General features: G+C 38.1%; 1 protein-coding gene across 1 annotated transcript in view; it reads left to right on the top strand.

Annotated features, from left to right (window-relative positions):
• The window catches only part of slc6a17 (solute carrier family 6 member 17), a 31742-nt gene extending 23166 nt beyond the window's left edge, over window positions 1-8576 (top strand). Inside the window, exons 5-12 of the mRNA XM_036579330.1 lie at window positions 160-341; window positions 1992-2102; window positions 2923-3164; window positions 3959-4151; window positions 4380-4572; window positions 6039-6198; window positions 6395-6557; window positions 7981-8576. Of these exons, the coding sequence (XP_036435223.1) occupies window positions 160-341; window positions 1992-2102; window positions 2923-3164; window positions 3959-4151; window positions 4380-4572; window positions 6039-6198; window positions 6395-6557; window positions 7981-8349 (1613 nt within the window). The 3' untranslated portion in view covers window positions 8350-8576. The remainder of the gene's footprint in view (window positions 1-159; window positions 342-1991; window positions 2103-2922; window positions 3165-3958; window positions 4152-4379; window positions 4573-6038; window positions 6199-6394; window positions 6558-7980) is intronic.
• Window positions 8577-17646: the final 9070 nt, after the last annotated feature.

Below are 17646 nucleotides of genomic sequence, written 5' to 3'. Positions count from 1 at the left end.
AATACTGCAGTAAATATGAAACAAAATATCCGTAATTTGATCACATCAGAATTGTAGGCTACATGATGCCACGAATATAATTGCTTGTCATATGAGCTGAACCTATATGAGTGATGCAGCAGAGTTGTATACTTTGTCTTGTCTTTTCTACCTGAGCAGTCGTGGAGCCGGAGTGTGAAAAGAGCTCCGCAACTACGTACTTCTGGTACCGTGAAACACTGAACATCACCAGCACTATCGCTGACAGCGGAGGGCTGAACTGGAGGATGACTCTGTCTTTGCTGGCAGCCTGGATCATCGTCTGTCTGGCGGTCATCAAGGGCATTCAGTCATCTGGCAAGGTCAGTGCAATCTTTAGTACAATGAACTGCAAATACAGTTTCAAACATTTGTTTTTTTCATTTTGATTTGTTCTTCACCTGGGTAACTGTTTTACATGCATACCACAAAATGCAAATGCTTCTGTTTTTTCCATATCCATGTTTTTATCATTTTGTATATGTAAATATGCACAATATGAGTAGTTACATTTGCTGGCCACAAACAACTACCTTGTTGGTACACCTTGTAGGTGTACAATTACATACTGTCTTTCTTTTTTCATACATAATAGGCATCAAGTAGCCCATCAGTGAACCACTGTTGGATGCATATTTTAGGTTGGCAGACTATTCTCAACCCAACAGTGACAGTGAGATGTGTAAAAACTCAGCAACACTGCAGTTCCTGATTTACTTGTACGAGCAGCAAACACTGTACCATGTTGGTGCCACTCCTGAGTAAAGAGATTATTTACTTTGCAAATAATATGTGGTCTGTAGTGGTCCTATGATAGCCCCTTTCCACTGACGGACAGACAAGCAGATAGTTCCTGCTACTGCAACCAGGAACAGACTGTGAACTTGTGCACCTGTATGATAGTTGTTTCTGATAAATTAGCAGGTCTGTTTATTATAAGTACATATTGTCAGTGTTTGCACTATTGCAGCACCTAAATGCCCCCCCTGAGGGATGTATTGAAGCACACTTGTTTGTATCTATTTATTGTATAGTGATACAATTATAATGTGTGATTCTGATTTCTTTACAGTCTTATTGGCTGATGGCTGATTTTTTTGTCAGATTTTTATTAGCCTTTTTAACCCAAAGCTCACACTGTGTGGGCTAAATGAATACATAGAACACACTAGCACATTTCCAGAATCTTCTGTTAGCCAAAGTTGCAATATAAAAAACAATATTTGCATTTTAAAATCTTAAATGAAAAATCAGTTGCTTGTTTAAAAAAGGTGAATCAAATCAAGTGTTACATTGAAAATAAGAAAAAGCTGGGTGTTTAGCAGAGTCATGCATGAGTCATGCATAATTATGACATTTTGGTATAAGTTTAGCAGCATATTTAAATATAGCACTTACTCCTGCACATTATTTGCATTATAAAATTTGTCATAAAAATCACCCAAAATCAAAATAATGAACTGGCCAAAAAAAGTCCTGTTTGGCACGTTCTAATTGTGCATCCCTACTTTTGTACTTTGTGAAACTTACCTGAAGATTATAAATGCTTGTGAATTCTTTGATTAACCTGTGCGCCATCATTGGCTGGATCTTTGGTAGTAAACTCCTAAATATGAAGGTGCCACAAATGGATTTATGAATGTGAAGAACCTTTTAAAGGCTTAAAGAGCTTTACCAATTCAAGGGTTCTTCCTAGAACCTTTACGTTATGTAGAGTATCTTTAAACTTTAAAAAGGCTCTTCACTCTCCCACTTCTCTTGTACAAGATCCTTTAATTGAAAGGTTCTTTAGGGACCCAGAAGTTGTTCAATGGTGTCATGCAAAGGAAGTGTAGGTAGGACCTTTACTTGTGTAAAATAGAAAGTCTCTTAGTCTGAAAGAGCTGATTACTTTTTCTACATGAAAGTGAGCGTGATCAGAAAACTCTCTCTCCCTCTCTGCGTGCATTGTGGGAAATCATCCTCTTGTTTAGGTGATGTACTTCAGCTCCCTGTTTCCATACGTGGTGCTCTTCTGCTTCCTGGTACGTGGAATGTTTCTTAAAGGCGCTGTGGACGGCATTGCTCACATGTTCACCCCTAAGGTAAGAAGAGTGAGCACTCATGCACGTGCAAACAGGTTTATTTTTATATGATGGCAGGGCATGAGGTCATACATGTGTCCCATGTATTATTCATACATAACTACCTATGTGCAATATTACATACTACCTCCAACCTTAACCTCAGTAACAAAACGAAAATGCTTGTTTCAGTCAGAGTTAAAAACTGAAACATGTAGCTCTTGTGAAAAGCACTTCACAAAGTCACAACCATTTTGCTCATCCTGACATTGTTTTCATACATTTTTGTCCTGAAAATGCACAAAAACAAACACATACACACACTAGGTTAGTGAGAGGACTCAGGGTGTTTTTCCACATCTCTAAGCAGTGAGGCAAGGGGACGCAAGCAAAACTCCAAAATGTACTTAAGAGTCAGCATTCTAGAAAAGAAGCTTATTTCAAAGGCTTGAACTCTTCTCCTTATCTCAGTCCCACAGTGCACCACTCTAACCTTTGTCTCCCCCTGGTGGTGAACTCAGTGTAACTACAAGCAAATTAAGACAGCGACAAATGTATTACTCATTACTCATGCATGCCCAAAAAGAAGCATGGGACTTAAGGGAGGCCTGATAAATGAGTTATTAAGTAGGACTATAAGTAGATACTGGGAACTAATTTTAAGGATGACTAAGGATGGGAAATTGTCACACCGTTTTCTTGAAGTATTATGACCATATGCACTGGTTATACTTCAGTCAGAGAGCAGAAATGGAGGTAAATCAGCCCTAATATATATTTGACACCCAATAGTTTTGCTGAGTGACAAATATAAATAAATTGTCGTATCATATCCCGGCAGCTGGAGATCATGCTGGAGCCGCAGGTGTGGCGTGAAGCTGCCACACAGGTTTTCTTCGCTTTGGGCCTGGGTTTCGGTGGAGTCATCGCTTTCTCCAGCTACAACAAGAGGGACAATAACTGCCATTTTGATGCAGTGCTGGTCTCCGTCATCAACTTCTTGACCTCCATTTTAGCCACACTGGTGGTGTTTGCTGTGCTTGGATTCAAGGCTAACGTCTTGAATGAGAAATGCATAGTGGAGTAAGTGGCTCTCTCAAGTAGTCTTTAAAGGCTGTATAATAGTATATGTCATAGGATTATGGTGATTACAGTATATTGTCACTGTCGCGCACAAACTCTACATCTCCATTTTTGTCAATTTTTACTTTTTTGCCTAATTAGGAAACTCCAATTACATTTTGCACTGTGTTGATTAACAAGAAATGCTCCAAAATTACTTGACAAAAAGTCTTTTACATAAACATCCATCACAAGTTAAGAATGATATTTCCTTCTCCTGTAAAGTTGTCATTGTGGAGATATGAGGTTTTGTTCCGACAGCAACAATTTATAGTCATATGCCAAAGTTTGGGCGCCCCTGGTCAAATTACATGTTTTGTGGATTTTATAAGGGAAAATAAGTTGACAAATCCTCTGTAAAGAACATTTGTGCACAACTGCTGTTTATTTGCTGAATTTAATACATCGGGGGGAAAAAATAAAACATAAAAAGTGGTCTGTGCAAATGTTATGGCACATTTTATATTCTATGTTTAATTTTTTTCCAATATGTTAAACTTAGCAAATAAATAGAAAGTGTGCACTAAAATTTGCAGATGAATGTGCTCTAATTTGTTGTTTGTAAAGGATGTGTTAGCTTACTTTCACATTAAAAAAAAAAGTAATATAACCAGGGATGTTGAAACTTGCGAACGACTGTATGTATAATTAATATTGTGAAAATTATAATAAATGAGTCTAATGCAATTTCTTTGTGTAACATTTCTTAAGAACATTTTTTCAGCATTTGTGCATCTATGTTCTCTCCTTATTAGGAATGCTGAGAAGATACTGGACCTTTTGAACTCAAATGTGCTGAGTCATGATCTGATCCCTCCTCACGTTAACTTCTCCCACCTGACTTCTTCTGACTATGCCGAGATGTATGAAGTGATTAAAATTGTAAAAGAAGGCAGTTTCTCTCAGCTGGGCCTGGAGCAGTGTCTGCTGGAGGATGAACTCAATAAAGTGAGCTGCCACTGCAGTAGTGCTGTTCGGTCTAATAAGCAGTTTAGTGTACAGTCAAAGACAGACTGCTGAAATCTCCTGTACATTACCTGAAATGTGTTTTGCTGTAGGATTAGGGACACATTCCTTTGAAATATTGTTCTTTTGGCCTTGTTCCATTAAACTATAGTCTTTTGTGGTTGATCTAAGGACCTATTACAAAGGTTTCTCCTCCGATTTCTCTTGCAGGCTGTTCAGGGAACTGGCCTGGCCTTCATCGCTTTCACAGAGGCCATGACACATTTCCCAGCATCCCCTTTCTGGTCAGTGATGTTCTTTTTCATGCTGATTAACCTCGGTCTGGGCAGCATGATCGGCACCATGACTGGTATCACCACGCCCATCCTCGACACCTTCAAAATCCGCAAGGAGATCCTCACCGGTGAGAGCTTCCACGTGTTGTAATGGCTGGACAGAAAGTCATTAGTACTGTAGAGGAACGGTCATGTTTGGAGTGCTTTACTGATTTACTGATTACAAAACTGGCTCTTTGAACACTTAAACAGAGATAGGAAAAGAATGCTGTTAGATATTATTGTACCTTCAAACGGCATTTCATACATTGTCTACGCTGGAAAAAGAATACCTTGAATTTATTTGATTACATCATTAACACATGACTAAAATATATTACTGCCCAAAGTAAGTAAACAGAAAGAAATTATGTTGGTCTGTTACATGGAAAATATAGTACACGTTTTAAGTTCAATGAATAACTCTTAAATTGAGCCCCTCAACCCAAAACAACATACATTAAACATTCCACCCTTTTTGGATTATCCTTTTTTTGTTTTCTGTTTTATTTTTTACAACTTGGTACATAAAAAAAAGCCAAACTATGCTTTATTTATGTTTTAATTACCCTTCAAATAATGCCATGCCATGCTTATATAATTTTTACAAAAAATGTCACATATACTGTTTTTCATTGCAAGAGCTCAATTCATTCAGTTAAATTCATCTTTATTGCCATTATACTAAAACAACATAACAAAGAGTGTCTCTGTTATCTCTTGTGCAACATGGATTCTTAAATGTCACCACAGAAACATTACTGGATAGTAACAGTTAAAGGGGCAGTCCAACCTGAAACCACCATTTAACATGTTATCATGTTGTGTAGTGTTCACATTCTTCAGTCTCATCAGCTTGACAGAATTCACACTTTCTATATCATGTTTTTTCATAAATGTTCTCCCACTACAGTGCCCACCATCTATGATACATATCTGTGGTGTCAACCAATCGTAGTCTATTCACTGATCTATGGGCTAATAAATACAACCAGACTAGTATTAGTGTGACTCTTACCTTGGTCAGCAAAAAATTTAATAAAGTACACAGTGATTTTTGTCTTTATTTAGCACCAGAGGTGCTAGAAACCAGTTTTTAACCTTTCAGCCAGAGATATTAAGGTTGCTATCATGTTAACCTTTAGCTTGTTGTCCTCATCTGACAAGTCACTTGAGTAGCCCATTCTCTGCATTGTAAAAGTGATGTGAAGATGGTTACTGTAGTTATATGGCTGCAACTAGATATTTGGCATCTTAATGGTAACATTAATCCCTACCTTCCTTCTGCATGTGCCAGCTAGTGGAAAAAATATATAAAACAGCCCCACAAATCCACCAGTTCCTTCCATCTTCAAGATACATCATAAAAAGGAAGATTTCCTTTTTCCTTCAACACAAAAAGTCTCACTCCGGAGACTACTTCTGCACTGCTGTAGGATGTGTGTAGGCAAATGTACAACAGATTTAGTGATGGCTAACTGTCTCTTGACTGATATTGGACTGTGAGACACCTTTAGCAGACTCTAACCTAACTTTGACCCTTGTGTGTCCTCAGTGGCTTGCTGTATCGTGGCGTTTCTCTGCGGCCTGTTGTTCGTCCAGCGCTCAGGAAACTACTTCGTAACCATGTTTGATGACTACTCTGCTGGCCTGCCTCTCACTATCGTAGTCGTCTTGGAAAATGTGTCTGTGGCCTGGATATATGGCACCAAGAGGTAAGCAGTGTATTTTTAGCATTACATTCAGTTTGTGGAGATTGTTTACAGGTGCCTCAGGATAGAATTGCTGAGGTTCTGTTCACTTATGTGTGCATGAAAATAAATTTAAAGCTAAACTGAGATGCTTCATCTGTGTGGTATAATATATGAAAAATGGCAATTGTATTTTAACTATTTGTGTTCTTTTTACCAGATTCATGCAGGATCTGGAGGATATGCTGGGTTTTAAACCATACAGGTTGTATTTCTACCTCTGGAAGTACGTGTCTCCAGTCTGTCTTCTTATTCTTATTGCTGCCACCGTTGTGGAGATGTCCATAAGTCCACCTGGATACAATGCTTGGGTTCAGGATCTGGTGAGTGGAACACAGTTTAAAATATGTGTTTTGTTTTGGTTTGGTTTGGTTTGTTTTTAATCTACTTTTTTTTCATCTGTCATCTACTGTACAAAAGTCTTAGGCATCCAAGCAGATTGTTTAAAATCATTTAAATACACAATAACAGTGTTTCTGCTGATAAAAACACCATATAGCATTAGAAAAAAACACAAACAAACATTAATACAGGGAAAAAAAAATATTTCCTGTTTTCAGAAAAGTATTTAATATCTTTTGAACTAGTTGGAAATACACAAGTTTGATTCTTGAAAACTCCTCACTGCACTCCAGCCAATGTATTGATTTGTTCAATTTCATCACCAGCATACTGGAATTAATTTAATGAAGCATTAGCGAAACTAGGTTTGGGAAGATAATTACAAATAATACTGTGCTTCCTCATGGAGAAGTGTGGAATATCAGTCTCACATTAGGGCGTTTTCACATACAGTTCTTTTTAAATTAACCAAACTGAGTTCTGTTAAGGTGAACCTGAAAGGGAACCAACTGCAAATGACCTTGTTGTGTTCAGAAGTGAACTATAAAGAGGACAGTTCTACTTGAACGCAAAGTGGGCAGTGTTCTTTGATAAATCTAACCTTTCAGGTGGCAAGAGGAACTACTAAACACGCCTGTTGCTCTCCTATTGGCCACGCTGAATTGATTGGCTGCGTGTCTGCCATGGTGGGTTCCGTTTTCGGCTGTGCTCCTCACTGAGCTCCACCCGGCGAAAAACCACATTTGCAATGAAACAGTGTATTTGAAAGAGCAGCGGTGAATTCAGTGTGAAAGTCAGTGTGAAAGCAGCTTAAAACTCTGTGCTGCATGCATGAACCTTTAATATATATGTCAGGGTTGCTGTCTTGTCACAGATCACAGACAGACTTTATCCTGAGTAGAACCATATAAATGATCCTTGGTGGTCTGTTTTTACCTGCTGAACTGCTGGAAGATTGTGGCTGTGTGTGTATGTTAAGTCTCGAGGTCTTCACCATAAAGCAAAGCAAAATGAGACCACCTCAAGAGTTCGTTTGTCGTGTTCACATATGCACAGAAAACCATGACTCAGCGGTCTGAATCCTCTTCAGACACTGAAACGGCCAAAGTGTGAAAACGCCCGTAGTGTTTTCTGAGCAAAACACACTCCCTGCCCAGATAAATAGCTTTTTAAATATAAAAAAAAAACCCAGATTTAAAGACCTCTGTCCTAAAGAATCCTTATGCAATCAAGTTGTTGTGAGGTTAGAGATTTACAGCCAGAGCTTCTATGAATGCCCCATCATCTCTACGCCAGCTTGTCCCACAGCAGTCCCTCTTTCTCCATTATTCCATCTGTACCCCTGGCACATCCTATTACTTTGCTTGCTTTTGGTCTTCATGCCTCTGCATCCTTTTTTCCCAGGCTACAGAGAGGTTCCAGAGCTATCCTCCATGGGCGCTGGCCATGTGTTTCGCCCTCATAGTTCTGGCCATGCTTCCCCTGCCCCTGGTCTTCATTGCCCGCCATTTCAACTGGCTGCCCGATGGCTCCAACAAGCTGTCTGTCTCCTACCGCAAGAGCCTGACCAAGGACACGTCCAACCTGGAGGACGAGACACGCTTCATTCTGGGCAAGAACCCCAGTGAGGCGCCCTCCCCCATGCCCAGCCACCGGGCATACCTGGGCCCTGGCAGCACGTCGCCCGTGGAGCTCATCACCAACTCCACCTCCATCAGCGGCTACGGCAGCAGCTACCAGACCAACCCCGCCCCACCCAAATCTGAATCATGAACCCCCACCAGCGCATCCCAATAGGACTGAGGCTGAGCTGGATGCAGCAATGGAGAGAAAGTGGAGGAAAGGGAAATGGAGTGAAGTCACAGCATACGTCACACTTTAATCCAAGCCATACAGAGGAAAGGATAGGAGAAGAAAGGGCAAAAGGAAAAAATAGCCTGCATTCACCAAGTCACTAGAACTAGCCCAAAAGTAACAGAAGGTACATTAACACCTTGTCTCTCTCCTACTCACCCATCTGGACCAAAGCTGCTAAGCATTTCCACCGATGAGGGGGTAGACAGAGATCGCACTGAATCATCCACACAGTACTTAGAGGTCCACATAACCGTCTGGTGAGTGGCTTACTATGACTGCCCTTGCATATAGATTTGCTTATAGATGAAAATACTGTAGATACATTGTTAAAAACCAGTTTAAACCACTGACTAAACTCTGTATGGCAAGGCTTTGGGTCCAGTAATGGATGCAGGAGGGATGAAGCACATATTTGTAAAAGCTTTTCAGTATGTTTCTCTCTGTTGTAACCTTAGCTCGTGCAGCAGACCACGATGATGCAGTGGTTAATGAGCACTGTCTAAGCAGCAGGAACCTTTTAGACCTGTGTTTCCGTAAATGGATTTTCAGAGCGGGGATGAAAGAAAGCAACAAAAATAATTGAGCCTGCCATTCCGGGTGATGTAGCCAAGCACATAAAGACATAAAGGTATCACAACATTGAGAAATATACTGTACAGGTAATGCTTATGTAATCAATAGTATTTACTCTAACTCTTGTTCGTTGTAAGTGTTCATGCTTATAGATAGATAGGCCTAGCACAGTCTACCATGATCTCACCTAGTACTGACCAAACGTCTCCACTAAGGGGCAGTAAATGTACCAAAAAAAAAAAAAACAGAACACAATATAGTCTTAATGCAGTATCAATCATACACAGTATCAATGACAGCTTGTTTTTGTGGTTATAGGAAATTTTGTTGAATTTTTTTCCTTAAGGTTTAATTTTGGAAAGCCTTCATTAGATATAGATATATCTAGTTTTAGTAATCAAATGACTGCCAGAAGAGAAAAAGATAGCACAAAAAGAAGCACATTTATGTTTTTTTTGAGATGCAATAACAGTACAGGAGATTTTCAAGGCAGTCTTTACCAAGCACAAAAACTATGACCACACGTACAAAATCTTTATTGCATAGCTGTGACTACAGCTACAGCTTATGACTGAGAAAAATAGGCTAATGTTTTAGGCACACCCAAAAAAGCAACAAGTGGTAGCTTTTTTGGACACAACAAAGAGTACATAGTTTTTGTGCTTAGTGGGGACAGCCCTTTCTGACAGGAATGGATGTAATTATACAAGAAGAACTACAAGAATGGTGACATACCGGTTATTATTACATTTATATATGTTATTTACATATGCCAATATCATATTATTGTGTATAACAATCATTTTGCACATCACTTGCACTGCACTTCAGTGCTTATTGCCTACTATAGGCCGTCTAACTGATAGCGCCTCCCTAGTAGACAATGAAGTTAATTTGCTGAAAGAATCACACATGATAGGTTTTGTACGTTATTGTGACGGATTGTTGTACACCTGTGAGCACAAGTTGTTTGGAAAACAAAGCAGACACTGGTATTCTCCTCTAAAAGCAGGCACACTTCAAGCTATTCCCCAGTTCTGCACCTTGGCAAATGAGGCAGCAAAGCGTTTGATCGCTCGGCAGCTTGCACCTTCCCTGTGTTTTCTCCGGCGACCAGCACGGTGAGCACGGTGTAAAAATAGAGGCGAGCAGCGCGGTGCGCAGCAGCCGGTCCCCAGGGGAGCCCATGTCACACACAGTGCAACCGCATGCTAACGAATTCTCATCGCGTGAGGTGGAGGGGTTGGGGGCCAGATTCTCAGCATGGACTTGCTGTTCCTGCAAGAGCTTTGTGGAACCCCTGGCAACCACTGCACTACACACAATCTCTTTTATCCAACGCATGAAAACAAACAGAGAAACAAGATTCCACACACTGAAAAAAAATGTGATGCTTTGAATTTAATTTGATGTTTCTACAAATTTGCTTTAAGCGAACAAAAATGTTTACATCATTTCCATATGAATGAAATATATCACATCAACACAATTACTGCCTAAATTACGTAAACTGAAAGACAGAATTGTGTTGATGTAATACAGTTTATTCATGAGAACATCATGTATGCACTTGAATTGCAATTAGTGCATCACATTTTTTAGTGTTCAAATTTTTTAGTGCACTTTATTTTTCCACTAATAAATGTTCCAGATACTTTCTGAGTAATTATTCCGTTTCAAAACAATTCAAATCTAATACCTACAGCCTACTTTATGCTGCATTGTAAAAGCTATGTTACACATAACAGAAGTTTCAGCAGATTGAAAGTTTCAGTTTAGATTGAAAATTGTTACAGTTCTCCTTCAAAATATTAAAGTGTAACATTTCTTTGGATGGTCTAGTTTTTACGTTAAAGAGGGAGTGATGTGACACATCTGCTAAACCTGATAATCAACTAATGAATTAAATTAGGCATGTCGAAGCAGGAAAATCACCCAACTGTGCTGGAAAAAAGCCCTCCAGGGCTTTACCCCCTTCAGTTAGGCCTAGTGAGATAGTTGTTGATGTTTTGTCTGTAATACCGTATTGTAACCACAGTGTGTCGTCATCTGCCACTGAAAGACAGCTTGAAGGTGTGTCTCTATGCCTCCTTTTTCTCCTCCACAGCATCTCCAAAATGTCAGTGGACCAGCCCCCTCCACCCCCACCTACCCCATTTTCCCCTGCCCCAGCTAAGCACAGCTGCAAGACAGTGCCTATTAGTGATTTCTAGAACACAATCCTGATGTCCAATCTGTACGTACGCATATTATTGTGCTGGTCAGAGATGATTTCAAAGGCTTTATTCAGACAGGCAGCTCAAATCCAATTTTGGCATGTCCGGTTTAAGAAGGAAAGATTTTCTGCAGTGTGAAAGGCAAAAAGGATACTTGAAATTCTTATTTTTCCAATTCGAGCTGCATTTGTATTTCGCATTGGTTTCAAATGAGATTTAAATGCATCTTTGAACATGTCAATCAGTTTAGCCAGTGAAAAAGCACATACAGAATCAGATTATATTTTTGCCTGGACTGTAAAAAGTGTTTTAACTTAAAAAGTTAGTGACCTGCTTGTGTTAAACTTTTAAAGGGCCCATATCATGGAAATCTGAATTCCCCTCACTTAAGATAAATGAGTTGTAGCATGTAGATGTAGTATGCAAACTGTTAAAGCTTCAAAATGTACTGTTCACTCCCCAGTCTATGAAGTCCATATATGAAAACAGCTGATTTGAATTCGCTGTTTTTTTCATGTCACAGAAAACAACCCATTTACATATATCCTCATACTCAGCCTGCAGCAGTTTAGCCTCACCCATTCATACTGAAGTTATAAGTCTTTCAGCCTAGACAGCTTTTTGATGTGATACAATACAGGGCAGCCAATTAGAACAGAGTTCATTTACATATCTGCCTTAAAGACACAGTAACACAAACGGCCTATTTAAAGGTTCAAAATTCAAAAATTAATATTTGTTACATAAAAACTATACAAATATTATGAGTGAACCTCAAAGCAACAGATAAATAGAAGAAAAAGTGTTCGATATGGGCCCTTTAATGTCATTGAACTTCTCTGAGTAAGTGAAAATATAATCTTTCAGCTTATTATTTGAAGTTTAATAAAATCTAAATTTTAATTTACCAAGTTCCATTTTCACCAAAATGCATCCCCAAAGTTAAATCGGATCTCATCTGGCCAAACTATTGACACATTTTAGTGAAAAGGGTAAATGGAATCCCGTTCAGCTTCGTCCAAATTCGATCCAGGCACAAAACATGTTAATGAAAGGGGTAAATAGGCCCTAAAAATTGAATTTAAGAAATGCTGATTTGACCAGCTGTCTGAACAGAGCTTTCAAGTTTGCCTCATGTCACCCCTGCCGTAGTCGAGGCCCCAGACTTGCACCTCGCAAAGCACAATCCAACAAAAGGATGGTTTCAACAGCGCTCAATTGTGGGACTGATTAACAGACAGACAGAAAGAGTGAGAGTGATATAGAGGTGAAGGCTCTCTGTTCAAATTTCCATCGTGGGCTCTTCTCCTCCACTGCACCATGAGTACAAACATCAGAAATGTTTGCGGGACTTTGACAAATGAGAGCTACACAAACAGGGGGAACAAAGACTACACTCTGCACAGCTAGCGCACACACACACATGCACAGCACAGGAAAAGATGGCTTTAATGAGCTACATTATCACATACAAGCACATCATTCTAAGCACAAATGAATGCAGCAGATTGTACTCAAGGCTACATGAGTTCTTGTTGTTGCAGAGTCTTGAAGTGCGATATATCCAGGGGGAACAGGGATGCTGTTGACTTAAAACCTGAGAATATCTCACAGATCTTCAGTCATCGACTCCAGATTTATGTGCAAGTGTTTCCATATTAGGTGTACATGCACTTAAACAATTGCCTTATAATATAAGGTTCCAAAAGATGTAACTTCATAATGCATCCTGATCAGCCTGATTGAGTAAAAGAAGTCAAATAATCTATGACTTTAAAAAGGTAATTGTTTATTGATGAGCCAATAATACATCCTCTTATGATGAAAGCAAATTGTAGGCCTACTCTGACATCATACAAATGATGCTATTACTCCTACTTTCCAAAATCCACAGTAGGAGTTTGATATTTTATATGCTAAAATGTCTTGATTTTGTCTGGTTTGTAAAAATACAAGTTTTATTTCAAAATAAAAGTCCACACAGTAGGATGTCTTTGAGCAAAATAGTGAAACTGAGGTATAAACAATGCAGAAATTGACAGGACGCACCCAGATGCTTAGTTTTGATCATTGATGGTGGGAAAAGTGGCAAGTAACCCACATCCCTAGGAAATATATTGTCTTATATTTTTCAATAATATTATGTATATTTCACCTACATATGTGCAAATTGACATGTAGAAATATATTGACATATATGAAAATATATTGGCATTTAAATGTTTAAAAATGGCACAGTTAAATGTATTTAGCACATTTTAAAACATCACATACATTGCACATATATTTTTAATATGAGCAAATATATGTACATATGTTTTTCTTCCATATGGGAGGAGAGGTATATCAGTGGTAAAGTTTTAAATGTTTATTTTTCAGATTTTCTCAGTGTTGTCTCCAGTTACAGGAATGAACTGACCTCATAGTTATGTAAGTCATTAAGACAATCTAGAATTCACCAAATATATTAGGGACGCACCCATTCTATTTTTTTATGGCTGATAAATATTCTGATTTCTTTATGGCCAAATTGGCCACTTTTTGTGTGACACTGTGGGATAAATAAACAAACACACTAAAAACACACTAGCACATTTCCAGCACTTTGTATTAACCAAAGTCTCAATATAAACAACACTATTCACAGGCAGAACTGCCATTTTTATTCTTCAATAAAAAAAAATCTGTCAACTATGATATTAAATAAAGTGCTCTACAAGAAGTGAGAGGCAACTGGCTATTTAGCACATTGAGTCATCCATAATTATGTTATTACGTTAGTATAGGTGAAACAACAATATTCAAATACAGTGCAAGTGCACCTACCTGCTTCACATCATTTACCTTACAAAATTGCAACCTAGATTGGCCAAAACCAGAATAATAAATTAGCTTATTAGCTAGACTATATGTGAGGAGCAAAACTCTGATCTTAGCTGATTTCCATAAAAAACATATATTAAATCTGTACTCTTTCCATAGTAGGAGCCTTACTGCAACAAAATACAGCACACCATGAGCGCTAGGTGGTATAACTAAATTGACTTAACAAGGCACAATTGAATTTGTCGAAAACTATTAAGGCAATTGCAACTCTGGGGCCTCTGGCCATTTCCATTAAGTCTCACAAGTAGAATAGACAAGATTATTCTAGCTATCATTTTCAAGTGGTGCTGGGGGGGCCATGGTGTTTGTGAGCAAATGACTGTACTGTACATGTATGTAAATTGTGATTCTGAGTATAATAACTGTAAATATTGGTGTAAATTTTGTTAATTTACTGTGAAGAGTATATACTGTATGACTGTATACAAACGGGTGTATTCTTGTATCCTTAAGTATGATGTACATTATAAACTTAGAATATCTATTTTGTACATGTCTCCGTACCAGTGTACATGTTGTATGTGACGCTTGTGACTGATGTGTCAAAAAAGTGTGTGTTGAAAAATGCAGGGTGTTTTTTTTCTTTAGTTTTTTGTTGTTGTTGTTGTTTTGTTTTTTTTAAGTGTGATGTTGTGAGACCTGATGTTTTCATTGGTTCTTCCCAGTTAAAGGGCCTCAGGACCGTGAACTGTCTGTGCTACTGTCTGTCCTCTGGACCTCTTCACCTTAGTTCCCTTAAAACGACTTAGGTTTTTGTTGTAAACGTTGGTTTTGATAATCAGTGTAGCTGTCAACATATCATTTAATGCCGACTAGACCTTCTGTACTTTACTCAGTGTGGTTAATCTGCAATATTATTGTTTTTTGCTGCTGTCAGATTTTGTGAAAATGTCAAAAATTCATGCACTTCTTAGTTCAGTGTGTTGGTTGTCATTAGAGCAGAAAGATGATAGAATAATTTAGCTAAAGCAAACCCATTCTTTATGTCTCCAAATATAATGACACAAGATAACAATCAAAAATGAAATAGTAAAGCACTCTGGCAGTGCACTTTTTATCATTAGGAATGTTTATTGTGAATGTAAATGCATTTTGATCCCCTTAAAGTGCTGTAATATTATTTGACTTATTTAATGTGAAACACAGCCATGCCTTTTCATTAAATGTTTATGCTTTTATCTTAAAAAAAATGATGTAAAGTCTACACATTTGTGCTGTACTAGATTTAGGTGCAAAAAAGCAATATTTCTGCAGGCACTTGAGCTAAATGTGGGTAGATGAACTGTGAGACAGATCAAGTGTGAGGTAATATCAGAGTCATGGAGCCTGTTGGGACCAGCACTGGTGGCATAGCTCTTTATCACGAAATAGAACACTGTTGTCGTGCAGTGTATTTTAGGCCTTTCAACTTGATATGACCCCACACCAAACCCTCTTCGTTAGGGTGCGAGCACATTCATATACTAGCCAAACTTGCTCTCTTACTCTTAGCTGTACCGAGGACTCTTCTGATGTCAGTGTCATTGATATTGTACAGTATTTCTGACACACAGAAACTATATGACTACTGTATATTGACCATCACAAAAGTCAACAATAAAGAGTTGATTCTCAGCCCTGTAGTTCTGTCTCATTCTGTCTGTATTAGTGGAAAGACAGCAATGTGTGTTCACCAACAGCTAGAAAGCACCAGCAGGGGTAAAATGTACATGGATATTTTATATAGTTAAACCAATTTAGACAAAATATGCTTCTGTTCATTTCTGAGTGAAAATAAGTTAACACATCCCCTACGGAGAGCATATTTCTGCACATTTTAATGCACAGCTACTATGTATTTTGCTGAATGTAACATAATGAAAAAAAATATATAAAATGTGGCCTGTGCAGAAATTATGACACATTTTATACAATGTTTTTTCAATTTTTACAATGTTTAACTAATAAATAAAGTAGAAATTTGCAGAAAAATCCTATACTTAAGTGTGTTCTCTGTAAAGAATGTGGTAACTTATTTTTACTTGGAAAATCAACAAAATCAAGAATTTAAACAAGGGAGTTCAATTTTTGACATACGTATGTAAATACATAAAATACAGAAATATCATTACCAAAAAAGTAGGCTGTGCCAAACATGGCTACAAAGTAAAAGATGGAATATTAACCATATAAAATATACTTTATTTTATTTATATGATATCTAGAGTAAATTTCTGATGAATCTGTGCATAAAACAACCTGTTTTAATTTATATGGGTAGAGTTTATAGACTTGTTTACCTTGGGAGCCTTCGTTGGGCCCATATCCTACTTTTTTTTGTACTTTTCTCGCTGATATCCACATCCTATATTTGTGTGGCTTTATGAACCAAAACCATAATTTAAAAGTTAGAATTTACAAGTTATTTATACAGAGCCCTTAGAATCCCTGCTTTTGTTACAGTCTTCTAAAACCGACATAGGTAAAAAAAAGCTCTTTTCTGATTGGCTGCCCTGTATTGTGCCTCATTCAAAAAGCAGTTCACACCGAAACACTCTTTATAACTTCAGAGTAAATGGGTGGGGCTAAACTAATGTATGCTAAATAGGTACATGTATGTAAAATTTCTTTTCATGACATCGTAAAACAATGGAGTCAAGGAACATCATAAAAACAACGAATTAAAACTAACCCTGCCATGTGGAGGCTGTACTTTAGCCTGGCTAGCTCTCATTGTAAGCTCTTTATATGCTTCAAAATGGTGCTACATTACAGACACCAAGAGGGTGATTCAAATAATCTGGGAGAAAACTCTGTGACGTATACACACTACTTAGTAACTGAGTAAAGATCTCTTATGATGAAAAGTTATTTTTATGCTTTCAAAAACAGTTTTTAGGGTGAATCTTGAGAAATGTCTGTCAAACTGCTGTTAAAACTCATAGCTGAGGTTGCTATGGGAATGAGATGACCAAAAGCACATTCTGCTTAAATCTGTTAAGTTATATAAAAGGTCCATGTTACATTTTACCCAGTGTTAGATTGTTACCTGCTCTCCCCTGCTTGCAAAGTGCTTTCCAACTGTTAGTGAACACACACTGCTATCTTTACATTGATATACACCTCACCTGTGCTCTACAGAACTGAACACACATTCACTCTCCACCAGACAAACACACACACACACACACATTTGCAAAGTTAAACAGTCTAGTGAAAAGCCGTGGACGAGAGGCTGAGTCACTGTGTTGAGTGGTGCTTCTTTTCAGGCCCGATGAAAGCAAACACAACAAAGTGAGAGTGAAAGAGATGACACTCGCATGACATCCAGTGCGCTTACAAACAGAAAAAACATGACTTCTTTTTGTTGCACATTTCTGCAGTAATTTACTTCTGACACTATGCAAAAGTTTGAGCACCCTGATCAAATGTCACGTTTTGTTGATTTTCGAAGTGAAAATAAATGAACACATTCTCTACAAAGAAGACACTTAAACATGGCATTTTCTGCTAATTTGTGTTGTATTCATATCTGACTCTACCTAGAACCTATAAGAAT

This window comes from Colossoma macropomum, unplaced genomic scaffold (genome assembly GCF_904425465.1).
Source record: "Colossoma macropomum unplaced genomic scaffold, Colossoma_macropomum, whole genome shotgun sequence".
Taxonomy (NCBI): domain Eukaryota; kingdom Metazoa; phylum Chordata; class Actinopteri; order Characiformes; family Serrasalmidae; genus Colossoma; species Colossoma macropomum.
Note: the sequence above shows the minus strand (reverse complement) of the source record. Positions and strands in the feature narration are given on the sequence as shown.